This window comes from Citrus sinensis, chromosome 1 (assembly GCF_022201045.2).
Source record: "Citrus sinensis cultivar Valencia sweet orange chromosome 1, DVS_A1.0, whole genome shotgun sequence".
Taxonomy (NCBI): Eukaryota; Viridiplantae; Streptophyta; class Magnoliopsida; order Sapindales; family Rutaceae; genus Citrus; species Citrus sinensis.
In genome coordinates this window covers 19,592,302-19,608,132 of record NC_068556.1, presented here as the reverse complement: position 1 = coordinate 19,608,132, position 15,831 = coordinate 19,592,302, and the positions used below count along the sequence as shown (strand labels likewise).

Here is a 15,831-nt window from a genome sequence, read left to right as displayed (position 1 = left end):
CACTAGAGATCCCTTGATTATAAGAGAAACACTATAATCATGGGTTTAGACTCGGGTTTCGGAAGATTTGAACTCTAATAAGAAAAAATTAAAACAAAACCCAAGGGGAATTGTGGTTGTGCACAATGAACATAAATAAAAAAAAAAAGCTCATAAATAAAAGCATGCGAGTCACGTGACAAAGAAATAAACTAGATATTATATTAAATGAAGAAAAGAAAAGGAACAACTGAGATTAGATCAAGAATGATCTAATCTTTTTTAGCTGAAAATTCCTAAAAATAAAAATATTGAACTACTTAAAAGGGAGGACATAAATTCTCAAGAGAGAACTAACATATTCTCTCTTATGAATGGAGGGAGAAAAACAATTTCCGCACTCAAGCTCCTTCAATTTGTTTTTTAAATTTTGTAAGAAATGTCGAGTCTGTCCAAACCAGTATCGTAATACTTAGCAGTCGAGTGGAAAATTACTTTAAAAAAAAAAGAAAAATACTCGTTTATTCCTTATATTTTGAGTTAAGTATTTATTTAGAGTATTACTAAAAAATTCTTCAAACAAAATTTTATTACTTATTTGGAAATCCACATCAACACTTAAAACTCCAAAAGACACTTTAATTAAAATTTTTTAAATAAAAATAATTATCTCTTTTTAAATTTGGAGAGTTGTTTTCTCCCTCTTCAATTTATATTTTATTATTTTTTATTAGAAAAAGAGAGAAAAATATTTTAATTGTTATTGACTTTTCTTTTTAAAAAATAATTATTTGATTAAAATATTATTAACTTATTTATATTTGAAGAGTATTTTAGAGAATAATATTTTTTTTACTCTTTTATTTGCCACATAGGTAAGCAAATAAATATTTAAAGAATAAAATTTATAAGAACTTTTAGAGATGCTCTCATATTTAAAAGTATAACTCAAAACACTTTTATTGTTAAATTTATTACACTTCTACCTTTACGTCTTCTTTCCTTTATAATAATACTCTTACAATAAAATTTTTAGAGATATTAATAAAATAATGATAATTTATCAAATTAATCTTAAAAGTAACATAAACATTTACAAAAACCTTTATATTATTATTATTATTATTTTACTTCTAAGATTAATTTGATAAATTATTTTTATAAAATAATTATTAGTAAAATTATTGTACAAGTATAAAAGAGTACCAATTCTTTTGCAATTATATTTATTTTTTAATTTATTAATAAATAATTATTTATTAATTAAATTATATATATATATATATATATTAATCAATGTCAAAAATATTATTAGAAGGATATTATTATAAAAAAATAAAAAGTAAGAGTAAAAAAATAAAATTTTAATTATAAGCATATTTTAAAAATATGGAGATTAATTGGACACTTCAAGTCAAAATACTTGCCCTTTAAAGAATTAAAAAAAAAATTACTTGAAAAAGCCTCTGCGAGTAAACGGTTCCATTGAAATCTCACAATGCCCTTTAAAGAATTTCGGGAAAAAAAAAATTACTTGAAGAAGCCTCTGCGAGTAAACGGTTCAATTGAAATCTTACAATAACTCGTAGCAAATATAACACCGAAAAATGTGCACTTTAGAGAAACACGGCGACGTTTTTGTCCTAACCTTAACCGGTTCCTCCGACGTTGACGAACACCGGTTCGGTCCTCCCGCAATCGACTCGATCCTCTCGGCTATCGCCAAAGCCAAAGCCGAAGCAACTCCCGGCTCCGCTCTTATAACCACTTCTCATGGCAAATTCTTCTCCAACGGCTTCGACCTCGCCTGGGCCCAAGCCGCCGGCTCACGAACCGGCGCCCGGGAACGCCTCCACTTCATGGTCGAATCCTTCAGGCCGGTGGTAGCAGCCATGATGGATCTACCTATGCCTACCGTGGCCGCCGTCAACGGCCACGCAGCGGCCGCAGGGTTGACGCTGGCTTTGAGCCATGATTACGTCATCATGAGGCGTGATAAGGGCGTGCTGTACATGAGCGAGGTGGATATCGGGCTCACTCTGCCGGATTATTTTGCTGCTCTGTTTCGGGCAAAGGTGGGATCGGCTACGGCTCGGCGCGATGTGTTGCTGAGGGCTAAGAAGATCAAGGGAGAGGAGGCGCTGAGGATGGGACTCGTGGAGGCAGCATACGATAGCGAGGAACAAGTGGCCGAGGCTAGCATGCGCCTGGCAAAGCAATTGGCCGGCAGGAAGTGGGCTGGTGAGGTGTATGCGGAAATAAGGAAGAGTCTGTACCCGGACTTATGTGGCGTGCTGGGATTGGACATCAGGGCCGTTGTTTCTAATGCTAAGCTTTGAATTTGATTGAACGAGAAAATAACTATAAACGAGTTGTGTTTTGTGTTATTGTTATCGAAGTTATCGAAGTTTAACGATGAATAATATTCATACCCAAGAACTTGGGACACGAAAGAATTTGAGAATTCAGAAATACTGGTATAATAATGAAAGATTTAAAGAGTGAGAAGAATCATTTTTTTTAAAAAATAAACTAACATTTCATTCACTATAAATTAAAATTAATACAATATCACATTTAGTACAAACATAAAATTATACAAATAATCTCAATTGATATTTATTACAAGTATATAATTGTTGAATCAATATATTTTTAGATAATTATTCACCGACCACATTTTTTTTAATTTTTTAAAAAATACAAATTTTTTTTTCAGCGCACTACCTGAAATTAATATTTTTTTCACTGGTCCACTTCTATTATAACACTGTTCAAACTTTGCTGACATCATAGCGTAAAATTATCATTTCATAACGATATTGTTTGAAGACAGAAGTGAACATATGCAAAATAATATAGCTTTAAGTAAAGTTCAGCAAAAAAGAAAAAATTTGTGTATTTTTCAAAATATGCGAAAAAAGTGGTCGGTGGATAATTGTTCTTTTATATTTGGGGGTAAAAAAGTTATTTGCATAATATTCTATTAATTCTCTTAACAATTTGAAGACGAAAGTAAACAAGTGCAAAATAATATAATTTCGAGTGAAGTTCAACAAAAAAAATTAAGAATTGTGCATTTTTAGAAAACTGCGAAAGAATAGATTGTCGGTAGATAATTGCCCTATATTTTTCATACCGAAGAACAAGAGAAAATAAATGGATTGAAAATACTTAGTGAAGCTTCAAAGGAAATGCACCCAATAAAAAGCCATTCACCAATGTTTATAATACCCTATCTCTAAATTTGAAAACCAATTTTCTATCTAAATCCACTTATTATAACATGAAAGAGATAGAAGTATCTTTTATTTACTCCTAAGATATCGAAAGAGACAGAAATATCTATGATACAAGAGTAATGGTAAAATCCACTTTGTAACGGTGCCTACAATCTCACAAGTTGATTTAAAATTCTTTCAATTAAATTTTAATTTGAAGCACTTCTAATGCGTCGAAATAATATACTAAATTTCGGATACACCGAAATAATTTAATAAAATATTCTATTTAGAGATGGAGGGTCGGCCAAGCGAGCCAACCCTTTGAGGTTCCACAAATTATGTCGGCCATATGTCTTGATTGCCATACGGCACTCACCAAACGCGGGCGAGTGAGGCATACTTAGCCAACCGACCCTTTTAAAATTCCAATGAGGGTCATAAACTTTATTTATAAGCAGTTCTTAATGTTTTCTATTTATCCCATTCACGATGTGGGATTTCTACCGTAGCATAAACTGACGCCGATCGCTCCTCCAGCTTATAACGTCTACAATACATTTTATATTGTATGGCATCTCTGTTTCGCCCTTTATAACTTCAATTAGCGGCAAAAACTTGTTTACAGTTTGTTATACAATAAAAGCAAGAGATGAGATGGAAAAGGAAAAAATTAAACAACGTTTAATTGACTGTTTGACTTCTAAGAAAAGCTGTAAAGCCTGCTCAGCTCCTGGATTAATGGTTCAACAACCCATTAAACTTCTGGTTCAGAGATTCAGTTATGGCGGTGGTATGTAAATCAGTCAAGGATAAAGGATCAAGAAAAATTCCGGCTGCTGTACATTTATTTCCTTGTTCAGCAAATTGAAGGCGGCCTTGGAGAACAGAAAATTACTAAAAGGATAATAAAAATGTAACAAACTTTGACACTTCAGACTAGAAATGTCGTATTGAAAGTTTCCAATAGAACAGGAAACTACAACCTGGAAGATGCAACATAAATTAGAGTGGAGTGGTACACCTTGTTTTTACCTTTCAAGAATTTATGTAACACATCGCTTGTGCTTGAAGGAAATAGGAGTCCTTGTATTTTCTGCCACTTCCAATGTGAATCCCATTGCGAATCCAGTCCTCACGATGAATCCAGGCATCCCTACCGAAGTCTAGAATTCCAAGGACCTGTTATGAAAAGACATGAGCTACATCAGTGATCAAAGAATTGAGACCAGTAAACGACATCTCTGACTGCAACAATTGCAGCCTCCAGCAGGTGTGAGCTAGCAAAAGAAAATTGTAAAATTAGTTCAACAAGATTATTGCAGCCCACAGACAACTGAATTCGCTCAACGACTGAATTATGACCATAATAGAGCAGATAGAAATGATGAATAAGATTCAGCAATCAAAGAACATTCCTGCAGGATTGAGTTTAGACAGTTGCAAATTGAAAATCTCATGCATCAAAGATACAATAAATGGTACAACTCACGTCTCTTATGTTGTGGAATGAGACAGCAAAAATAAATAAGATAATTCAAACATACAAATATTCACACGTGCAGAATATCAAATAGAAATAATCAGAAAAAGTCTGGTTAAACTATGAGACTGATCGTTCTTGGGTGGATCCCGCCCCTAAATCTGGATCCCGGGTAGGGAAAAGGATCTACTGAGCATTGTCCATTTATACTTCTTTCAAAAATACAAAATACTACATACGTATTCTATGGTGTCATATTTCTGTCAAAGCAGAAAAGTCATCAAACTAATCAAATAATACAGAACTCTATTGAAATATAAACACTTTATGGGATATGGCATAACATTACTATAATAAGGGATGATAACTTACAGCTCCGCCTTTCCAAGATACATAAGTTGGATTCGTTCTTGATTGCAATACCTATTTTGATACATGAAGGTTAAACAATGCCAACATACATATACAACTGACAAAAAGACCAAGAAATGAAGCAAATCATATAAGGTAAATGTAGAATCACCACTGACAGCCAATGCGAAATAATACCTACAAAGTAACAATTTTTTCTTCAATTTGTTGAGTATTGCATATTCATGTGAAATCATTGATGGCTGAACCAAATAATTTGTAAAGACCAACAATTTGGGAATTAGTTAGATCTATTACTTGTGTGCATGTACAATTTCCAATGGTTACAACCCAATAATTCGAGTAAAACAAAGAATTTATTATTCCATTGGTAACATTATTACTCTCCCATTTGCGCATCACAAGGAGCAATGATGTTTAAAATTCCCCTTTATAGAAATAAATCAATGCACCGGTTGAATTTTTTAAGCACCAAAGCATGAAATCAACTTTATCATGAAAAAGAACAGGTGTGAACTAACCTCAACCATATCAATTGCTTCATTTGAAGGTATCGCATGCAAAACTCTGCAAGAAGAAAAGACAATGTGATGTGCGTATAATTGTTGCATTGTTGGCATCAGCCATGGAACTAACAGATTCACTGTGTTTCAACAAAGAAAATCTACCATGCAACTGAACTGATTTACTGTGTTTCCACATAGAAGTAAAAAGATGTCTTTGTAGTTGTTTTGAACTCAAGTGATTTAGGACTAGAAAGATTCACATATTTATGATATTAACTGTGGAAAATATTCATTGCTTTCCATTTTAGTCAGCAATAATGCTTTAATTTCTCATATTTTGGAGGTTATGAAATAGGGTGGTGTGTCATTTGTATAGTGTTGTTAATGAAGAATAATGTGACAGAAAATCTGCCAACCCCTAAACAGGTAATTTAGCTCGGTATCAGTTGCCCTGTAAGCTAAAAATCAATACAAACCCCCCTCCCCCCAAAACAAAACAAAAGCACCCCAGGACAAAAGCAGAACAATCTTTAATGTGAAAACAAAGGATTAAACAAACCTTTCCTCCACAGCAGGAATGAGGCCACCAGTCAAAGCCACTCCACCAATCTAAAACAGAAACCATGTCATTCCTTGCATCATATGCAAAATATTTAAAATGGGACCACCCAGAATCTACTCTTGCAGCCAAAACTCACCAATTGTATGCTACAAAACAATTTTCTCTGGAGGTCAATACGACCTATACATGTAGCAACAAAGAGTTAGAAAGGTGACAAACTACTACATGATACACAGCAGAAAACATACAAAAACCTACCAGTTGAAAGAATGCTACTTGTTACAGCTTCTGCAAGACCAATCTTCTCTTCTTTCTTTGGCTTAGTTGTCAAAACTGGGTAGCTCTCCCACATTGGTAATCCAACATTAATCCCAGGATAGAAGTTATCTGATATGTCAGACCTCCTGGGGAAATCTGTATGCCACGTATCTTCTAGCATATCCTCATAGTCGTTAAACCTGATGAAGTAAACCATTACAACAGCGTCGAGGTTGCTCACTTGCCCATGGGCATTTCATCATGCAAAAAAATAAGTAACTGATATAACTAACCAAGAACGAGGGGGTGGAGGATACACATCTGGAACCAAAAGCTTCGGGTAGAACAAACCCATAGGAGGAACCTATTATTGGAAATAAGAGTTCAGCTAAGCTTAAATTAATTCTAGAAGAGAAAAGAAAAAACAAAATGCCAAATAGATTTTCCTTTCAAGTAAAATACATTAAGAGCGGTTAGCCTTGTTTTATGAGAGCCAGGTGGCATGCCATCTTCATACGAATGAACTACAGCAACAGCATCAATTTCCCCTTCCTGCATACAGGAAATACCAAATGACAGAACAGAAAAATATAAAAACAATAAATTTCTTTCTATTAAGAATAAAAACCGAGTACAAGAGAAAGGTTAAAAAAATTTTATTGGCTATAACAAGCAATGAAAACTCACTTTAATCTCACAATAGGATTCTTTTATTCGGTTAAGCATCAGCAAGTCCATAGCCTTTGTCAAAATGTCAGTACGAATTTGTGGCCATGTCTGGTGATGCCTCTGAGTCCAGAGAAGGCATCTTGATATATCCTGAAAAAGTATATTAATGACTTAACATGAAATGAAAACTAATTAGCAACTAAAAATTAAAAGCCACCAAGACAGTTAAATGATTCTTTTACTTCAATGTGAGAAAATATTAGATGGACCCCTTTCAGCTGAAGTAAACAGGTGAAAAACACAAGTGCCGACATCAATTCAGAAGTCAGACATTCAAGAGTTAGTCATGCTGGTCTAAACACTAAAGCAGTCAAGAAAACTTTTAAAAGTGTAAAATATCAGTCATAAAGAGTACAGAATATCATCTTATAACTCATGCAAAAAAAGTTCAAAAGTCGAGCATGTAAACCAGAATTTGCACCTCTCCACCAAACGGCAAAGTCTTCTCTGTATTAGGTAGAGCCACTCCATCCTGGACACCAAAATAATCACGTAGTTTATTAGAATAAGAGAGAAACTCTTTACTTCATATAATGTAGGCAGCATTCAGCACTGCTACACAGTGAAATAAGAAACATTCAAGAAAATAAAAGGGCAAAGGAGGGGCATGAAAAAGTATTAGAAAAGAAAAGAGAAACAATTTTTAGCTTCTTGCTGCATGCTAAACTTGAAAAGGGAAAAAAAGGCATTATGGTAAAAAGCAACATCAAAAAGCAATAATCATGTGTTGGGGTGGTATTTGTGAAGCGACGAAAGAGAAGCAGTAGCTATAAGTAAATACAGAGTGACTACAGTATTTTGGTTTCAATGGTGGTGGCAACATTCTACGTAATGAGGGGCAACAATGGTGATATTTCTGGAGGCAATAACGGGGCTGATGGAAGCCGAAAAACTAAGGCCAATGGAGATGAAGATGTCTGGTGATAATGATTATGGTTGTGAGGAGCCACCTTTGATACTGGCGATGGTAGTGATGGCACCAATAAAGGATGGCACTAGAGATAGTGATGCATTTATGTTTTAAAAATGGCAATCACACTATGAAACTGAAAATATCTGATTCTCAAGGACCATTTACCTGTTTTAATACTTTCGAACTTTTTCTCTCTATCCAAATTTGCATTCACCAAATAATAAAACAAAAAAGTAATGCGTATTTTGGTCTCCAAAAAATAATTAAGGTCTGAAATGAATATTGTTTTTGTCAGATATTTGACCACCGCAGGCAAAGGACTAAATATTCTAAGGGGGCCATTTGGATCTGCATTACCTCTACGCAAATGACTGATGTGACCTGAGCACCCATATTCACAACACATGCTGTTGACAATCCATTTCCAAAAACTGCAGCAAGACCTTCCTGACTCAACCAGTGCAGAAAAAGAACATCATTTAAGGACAGGTACATACCAAGTTTAAATGATACAGCCAACACAACTCCTACAGCTAATGTGGAAATCCAGAAAGGATAAATGCAAAGAAAAATCATGATGGCATTATCGCAGACTCTTTGAGTCATACAATGGCACAGAGAAGAAACTGAAAACAAAAAACCATGTTGAAGGAAGTGCTTCAAATGATAACTTTTTTCTGTCCATTAAAGCAAAGTTATGAAAATTTATCATGCATAAAACATTTATTATGAATATATAATAAATATTGAGTTAACACTAGATTCATTTTAGATAAGTAATAATTTTATTGAGACAATATAAGGTAGACAACACCCCCTCAACAGAATGCCTAATTCTAGACCATTTTAAAGGCAAATTGCTAACAAGATGATAGAATACACTCCAGTTTTGTAAATTGGTTGGGGTCAAAATAAATCAAGTTACTATTCTATTCACATAAAGTGTAATGCAAAAGCAAATCATGAAGCCAGAAGATCTAACATCAGTCAGCAAATTTTCAGTATATTCTGACCAAGTTATCCAGACGGCAAATTTGACAGCATGAATGAATAAAAAGGTTAAAATCAGCATCTATATTCCCTATAAAGAAAATTCTCACCTGGTGTACAACTGCTGAGGCAAAGCGCAGATCTCGCAACACAATAGATAGCATTTCCTTTATCTCTGCTTGGATCAAGTAAAAACAAAAATATAGAAATATTAAGATGATCTAATAACAATCCATTCAAATGTTTTTTTATTGACTTCATAAAAATTAATAAAAGCAAAGATGTATAAAAGAAACAGAAGGTGCCAGCATATGATATTATGCTCCATGAATAATTTAATTCTGTGTGATTGGCACAGAAATCTGTTAAAGAATCCATATATCAATCTGATAGTGCCGCATATAATTTATCAATGACATCAAGTTCTATAGACCTCAACCTTACACAACTCACATACAACTGTCAATTTACATGCAAGTTACCAAGGAGACAAATTAGAGACTAAATCATTATTATTATTATTTTTTAATCATGGACAACAAAGAGATCAAACTGATCAAGCTTCAATAGTGACTTGAATACAAAGATATAACAATCATTGGCATCATTGAAACCTATCAATGACTTTAGAGAGAAAAAAAAAAAAGGAACTAAATGAAACTCCACTTTCAGTATAAGACGATGCATGCCAATACAATATTAATATAACAAGCATGGAAAAATGGAGATGCCACCATATTTGAGGATTGGAAAAAAAGTTCAACATTTTTGTTAAAATGACATGCTTGAATCATAACAATTGGCTTCTTGAAAATATTGACAAAGAGGTTTTCTACTCCTGATGCTTTTCTGCTGTTTTTGATGAATAATTTTACTTTCATCCTTTTTTCCCCCACTTCAATTTTGCTTTTAATTAGATTTTTCCAGTTACCACACACCCGCACCCCAATCCATGCACAAACACAGTAAATTAAATCTCCTACAAGGCTGGTGTGAGGAAGATTGATCCCAAGACGAATCTTACCAGGTAGGCCATCCCCTCAGGGACTTTACTTCTGTTCATCTGTAGATTCAATTTCTTTCTTTTTTGTTTTTAAACTTCTTGCTGCATAATTTTTAATTAGTGATTGCCATCATGTGATAATTCAAACAATTACAGGGGAGACAAGACTAAACTTTTATACGGTTGAAGTACAAAAACACACATAAAAGCATTTCCATACAAACATTCCAACATTTTTGAAAAAAAGAAGAAATATTTAATTTCCCTTTCAAGAAAACACATCTGAATATAAGTACCTCGATTATCAAATGATTCTGGCAAGACAAGAATAGCAGAATACAAGTTTCTTTCAGAACGTGGAATATGCAATTTTTCTGTCAAAATCCAGTCCCATATTGCATATAGGTCTTCCAATACCTATAAAACAGGTAACATCTTATTGGAAGGCACAGTAGTTCAATTTGAAACAGAAAAACTTATTTATGCCAACAAAAAAATTTTGCATTATAGGAACAGCAGATGGTGAAGAGGACTGAATGGTATCACACTGAATGCTTAACATGAAGTAAATATACTTTGTCTCCAGCTGATGAAAAGAAAATACCATAAATAGCATATGACAATCATTTTGTTGGGCACAATACGATAGAACAACACATGAGGAGAATACCTGCTGCATTGGATAATGCTGCGAAATATTTAAGTGACCTCTACGAATAGGACGGTGTATGCAATATGGCTCTGTGGGTGACACTCTTAGCGCTTCCTCACCACAAATGAACTCTCTGAACTTACGTTCACTTGAATTAAGCTCCTTAATATCAGTATTTCTGTGCTGGCCCATTGACTCTTTAATAATACCATGATTCATTGATGATGAACTTTCTGCATAATCAATATACAAAGATATGCAAACGTAAGAGCAAAGGGATATTATTAAGTAAAATGCTATTATTTGACTGGACTATAATACGCGATCATCATGGACCCAGACTACCTTACACAATCTAACTTAATCTAAGCATGAGTGGAAGTGACTAATCGACCACTATGCTGAGGCCGTAGACATCCAACACGCACAAAGGGTAAATTTTGATTCAACTTGTGCAAGACAATAGAGAACTTAATAAGTTAAACAATTAACGACCACAATATAAAATGATGGCAGTATCTAATTTAGAAATATGTACAGGGAAAATATGTTCCCTAAGGCATCAGAAAAGAAAAGATAAGAAGTTGAAAAACAGATGTAAAAGACCATCAATATGAAACATGAGAAAGTGAACCATATAACAGAAACTTAAATATATTATATTAACCACTTCTGAATCTACAGCTGCAGTTAAACAAAAAAGAAAAAGATAATTATTAACTTTCACCTAATGCTGTAGATGGCGTAGGTTCCTTCTCATATACATTAGTCCAACTGAAGGCTACATCCTTCCTGCTATTTTGCTGATTAAATGCATCAACACGGCCCATCTGCAAAATTCCATAAACCATAAGCCAAGCCACTTTGAACATTAGCTCTGTTTTGTTTCATAATTAATGCAATTACTTTAATTATATTTCCAACAACATACATCTCCTAAATTAGTTTTTTGATTTATCCTCCAGCACTCGATGAATCCTTTTACGGTACAACAGACATTAGTCAATCATAACAGAGCAACTTAACGAGAATAAATTCTACCAAAATTCAATTACAGTAATCATTCACCCTACCTTCCTTGGGAAGGAATTGTTTGCAACCTCTTCATCAAGAAACGGAATCTTCATCAGCGACGCAATCTAATAATTAAAGAAAAAAATTAATCCAAAAACAAGTTAAAAAAATACATAAACATGCCAAACAAAATGCAAACTGACTCACAACATCATAAGCCCTCTCACGTTCCACATGCTGACTTGTGGTAACCTGAGAATTAAGCATCTAAAAACAAACAACATACAAATAAACATTAAAATTTCAAGCAAAAACATAAAAATATAATCACAAACATAAAACATCAAACAATTAAAAGAAAATTAATAAACCTGATCTACGACATTTCGCTTAGGGACTTGGCTGGTACGACGAGCAATGCAATGAGGAATGTTCAACGGAGTGTCGTGCTGAGCGAGGCCGATTCTGATGTTTGCAGAACCTGGTCAAGTTTCGCGCCAAAATTAACAACCATAGCCAATTTAATTGAGCTAATAATAGGAGTTAGGGTTTTGAGTGAGTACCAGGATTGATCACGACTATATTGGAGCCTCGTTCAGCGATGAGTTGTGAAGGCACCACGGTTTTCAAGTAATCCTGCCATCATTAAAGCCAAACTCTGTGTGAATCTTTTATTAATTTAGAGAGACGTAAGAGCGAGGACTGGTGATGATGTTTGAATTTTACCATGGTAGTGAAAGATCACTGAAAATGGATGACTGATTTTGCCGCTTCTTTCTCCTCAGTTTCACTTCTTGCGCCTTTTAATTTAATTTTGTTTTATTTTTCCCGATTTCTCCGGTTTTCTAATTTTGTAATGATCCGGTTTAAACAGAAAACCGACACGCCGAAACTACGTCGTCTTGATCGAGACGAGATAGGGTCCAATTTTTTAATTCATTTCATCAGCTGAAAACTTGTTGAGTAATCAATACGGAAAATAATAATTCTGCTACAAGTTTTTTGTTATTAGACGTGATTTTAATACGGTCATATTTTAGTTTACGGTACTATTAAATAGTCAGATTTTATTAATTTTTAATCAAATAAAAAATCACGAGCTGCTAACTATGTTAGATGATCAAATTTTACTGATCTTTATAAATTTTTTGATCATTTAAAGATACACAAGATGATGTAGGATATGATATTCGTGCAATCGAATGTTGCAGCCAATATATTGTAAGACGTGACTCAACATTCAACTATGAACAATTGCCAAATCCCCTTATCCCATATTACTCATCAATAACCATCAACCGCGCGGCATGGATCGGGATGTGTAGAGATGCGCCCCGCTAGGCTTTGAAAATTTGCTTGCTGATTCATAAACATAGCCTTTGTAATATTTTAAAATTTTTTCAAAAATGCATGCCTTCCATAATTTTTATTTTCAAAATTGTTCCTTATGAGACTCAGTATTTCACTTGTATATTAACTCTCTCTAGCTCTCCCCTTTTTAGGGTTTCAACCATGAAACTAAACATCAAAAACTCGAGTTGGAAACTTGGAACATGAAGCAAAGCTGTATAAAATCCAAGACCCATGAAACAGCATTGAAAACCCTAATCTTTAGGCTCCATTCCCAAATACTTCTCCAACAAACAAATATATTGCGATCCATTCATCTTCCAAAACGACAATACACCCTTTGAACAGGGAACTGTCAGCATAACCAATCCTAGAAATGTAAAAGAATAACCAAACTTTCGGGTATTTGAAGAACCTCCACAACATATTATCTGATGCTGCATTACATTTTGAGTGGAAAACCCAAGAATATGTAACACCCGAGAGAATAAATTTGTTTCTCTTGTATATCTAATTTGCTTTTGCCTTGGGAGCCTTCTTCTTGTGTTGCCTCCGTGGAAGTGAGTTCTTCATCCCAATAAAGAAAAGCAATGCACCAAAGATAGCAATGCTCTGCGATAAGATGGATGAAAAAGTTAAAAAAAAAAAAAAAAAACACCTATTAGTATCCGCCAGTGGAATCACAAACATGCAGGAAAAGAAAAAAATAGCAGATGCAAATTCAAACAAACCTGCAAGAACTCGTTTAAGAGAGGAGTGAATTCAGGGTGCTTGGGGCTGTAGTTGTAGAAATCATACAAAAGTGGAGAGCTAAGCGCCACATAGACAAGCTGCATAACAGAGGAATAACAGATAATAATTAATACGAGTACTCATTGAGCAGTAGCTGCTAGCTGAAGTTGAGCTGTATCTTCTTCATGCTTGTGAGGTAATTAATTAATTAAGATCCAAAAGGAAGAAAATCCCTCACCAGGAGGAAAGCTCCAAAGGAGTTGCCAAATACAAATAGAAACCCTCCAACTCCTTTCAGAAAGATATTTGTGGCAACTACGTGCCTAACCTGTATAAAATATCTCCCAATCAGTAAAACAATTTAAACACAAATAGATCAAAATTAAAATAAATAACCAACAAGCCCTATAGAATTAGAAAGCTAAAAACGTTGAAGGTCAATATAAAAGATAAAATAAAATAAAAAGCTAAAGAATAAAGAGGCCATACTTCTACATCCGGTATTGCTATCCCCAGTAGTTTAGAAATAAGTTTCTTCGCAACAGCAAGCTTAGGTATCAACTCCTTCGCTGCAGGCCCTCCATCAACGCCAAAATCATTAAACCTAGATCATGCGCATGTCATGTGATTATAGAGGCTTGCTAGATTTATATAGTACGTATCCCAGCTCAGAAAGAAACCATTATAGTAAAAACAGTCAACAGAATCTAGTTTATCAAATTTAAGTAAAAATTGAAGCGCCATAATATAACTGACAGAACCACCCAAATTTTCTGTTTGTGTGAGTATACAATAATTGGTGGCAAGGCCACAGGAGAACGGAAGTCCCCAGCAAAATGCAAGCAAGGAAAATCATAGAGCAAATTGAAATAAACTAAAATCTGTAAGCCAACCAATTTCTAAGCCAGCAAGGTTCATTCCTATCCATGCACTTTAGGGCACAGTTATGTCCTAAAAATAGTAATATATTCAAATTACTCATCTCTATCCAAGTAGTAGCTATTCCTGTTTCTAAAATTTTATAACTATATCCTTCTGGTACATATTTTCTTTGTTCTGTTGAAGAAAGCATATGTGAAATATCAAAAGTGAGAGTGAGGGATGGTTAACTAGAGGAACACAGCAATTACTTGCATGTCATAATTCAAATTGAAAGAACACAACATCAAATTTTTTTTGCTTCCAATTCGCAAGTGTAGTTGGAAATATATTAATTTTGAAAAAAAAAAGATACTTCACATAATGAGGGTAGCAGTTATCAACTAAAAAAATGTTGAAGAATCTAGAATTTGATCTCTTCGTCTAATTAACCTCTGTGTGTTATGCATAGGCCACATATACAGCAGAAGGCTGTTTGATCTGTACGGCAATGATACGATACCCAAAATCAAGGAAAGATTAAATCCCGCGTACAACTAACCATCACTTAACACTACCAATGGTTCAAAGCAAACATCCCGAAATCTCAATGCTTGAGGCAGTATAATTTTAAATAACAATTTCAACCAAAACTATAAAATATCAGTTAAATAATTTATTGCAAAAGAGAAATCATACAACAGGATACAGCATCTACGCATACAAATATCGAAAAAGACGGCGTAACAGAACTAAATATTAGACAGATCTAAGGGATAAAACAGTAATAAAACAAATCTCAAACATCTTTAGCAAGCAACAACCCAGACCAATACTTAAAATAAAAATAAAAAATAAAAAGCTTTATGCCGTAGATCTATATCAAGAAAGAGAAAAAGGACTTACATTTGCCAAGCGGAGAGAATGAAGAGAGAAGCGAAGAGGACTCGTCCGAGGAACGAAAAGAAACCCATGTTCGAGTTCGAGTTGAGATTGAGTCGTGTTTTCTGGTACAGCGCGACAGTGAATCTCGGGTCGGGTTTCCCGTTCTCCTCGAAAGAGAGAATTTAAAACGAAAAGAAAAAATAAAAATTCAAATATTAATGGAGTTTATTTTGATTTGCTTGCTTTGTGTGGTTAGTGGTTTGAGTTCGTCGTGATGGGATGGGATGGGATGTCTTTCTTAAATGGTCAAATTAAAATTTTAGA

The 15,831-nt window shown here is 34.2% G+C and overlaps 3 protein-coding genes and 1 non-coding gene across 7 annotated transcripts; 1 reads left to right on the top strand and 3 right to left on the bottom strand.

Annotated features, from left to right (window-relative positions):
• The first annotated feature begins 1,431 nt into the window (after positions 1-1,431).
• LOC102629431 (enoyl-CoA delta isomerase 2, peroxisomal-like) lies at positions 1,432-2,443 on the top strand. The gene has a single exon (XM_006489499.4). The coding sequence runs from the start codon at positions 1,587-1,589 to the stop codon at positions 2,316-2,318; it is 732 nt and encodes a 243-aa protein (XP_006489562.2). The 5' UTR covers positions 1,432-1,586; the 3' UTR covers positions 2,319-2,443.
• Positions 2,444-3,496: 1,053 nt separating this feature from the next.
• On the bottom strand, positions 3,497-3,623 carry LOC112495713 (U11 spliceosomal RNA). Its single transcript, XR_003062042.2, has one exon. It is a non-coding gene; the product is annotated as a U11 spliceosomal RNA (small nuclear RNA).
• Positions 3,497-12,563, bottom strand: LOC102628953 (actin-related protein 9). 4 transcript variants are annotated; one of them, XM_025102747.2, is made up of 21 exons: positions 12,409-12,563; positions 12,246-12,318; positions 12,054-12,163; positions 11,890-11,949; positions 11,742-11,807; positions 11,390-11,498; positions 10,687-10,901; positions 10,313-10,433; positions 9,124-9,188; positions 8,381-8,470; positions 7,532-7,582; positions 7,069-7,200; positions 6,844-6,933; positions 6,675-6,745; positions 6,382-6,581; positions 6,260-6,303; positions 6,121-6,170; positions 5,577-5,622; positions 5,056-5,106; positions 4,236-4,382; positions 3,497-4,078 (listed from the first exon to the last, which is right to left on the bottom strand). In XM_025102747.2, exons 1-20 carry the CDS (start codon positions 12,409-12,411, stop codon positions 4,239-4,241), a joined length of 1,791 nt encoding a protein of 596 aa, XP_024958515.2. In that variant the 5' UTR covers positions 12,412-12,563; the 3' UTR covers positions 3,497-4,078; positions 4,236-4,238. The 4 variants fall into 4 exon arrangements, with proteins under 4 accessions (XP_024958515.2, XP_052291244.1, XP_006489560.2 ...); XM_052435284.1 differs by having other exon boundaries at positions 3,497-4,039; XM_006489497.4 differs by having other exon boundaries at positions 3,497-4,382.
• Positions 12,564-13,277: 714 nt separating this feature from the next.
• On the bottom strand, positions 13,278-15,811 carry LOC102629724 (hypothetical protein). Its single transcript, XM_006489500.4, has 5 exons — positions 15,529-15,811; positions 14,254-14,368; positions 14,003-14,092; positions 13,764-13,862; positions 13,278-13,644 (listed from the first exon to the last, which is right to left on the bottom strand). The coding sequence occupies exons 1-5, from the start codon at positions 15,594-15,596 to the stop codon at positions 13,543-13,545; spliced, it is 474 nt and encodes a 157-aa protein (XP_006489563.2). The 5' UTR covers positions 15,597-15,811; the 3' UTR covers positions 13,278-13,542.
• Positions 15,812-15,831: the final 20 nt, after the last annotated feature.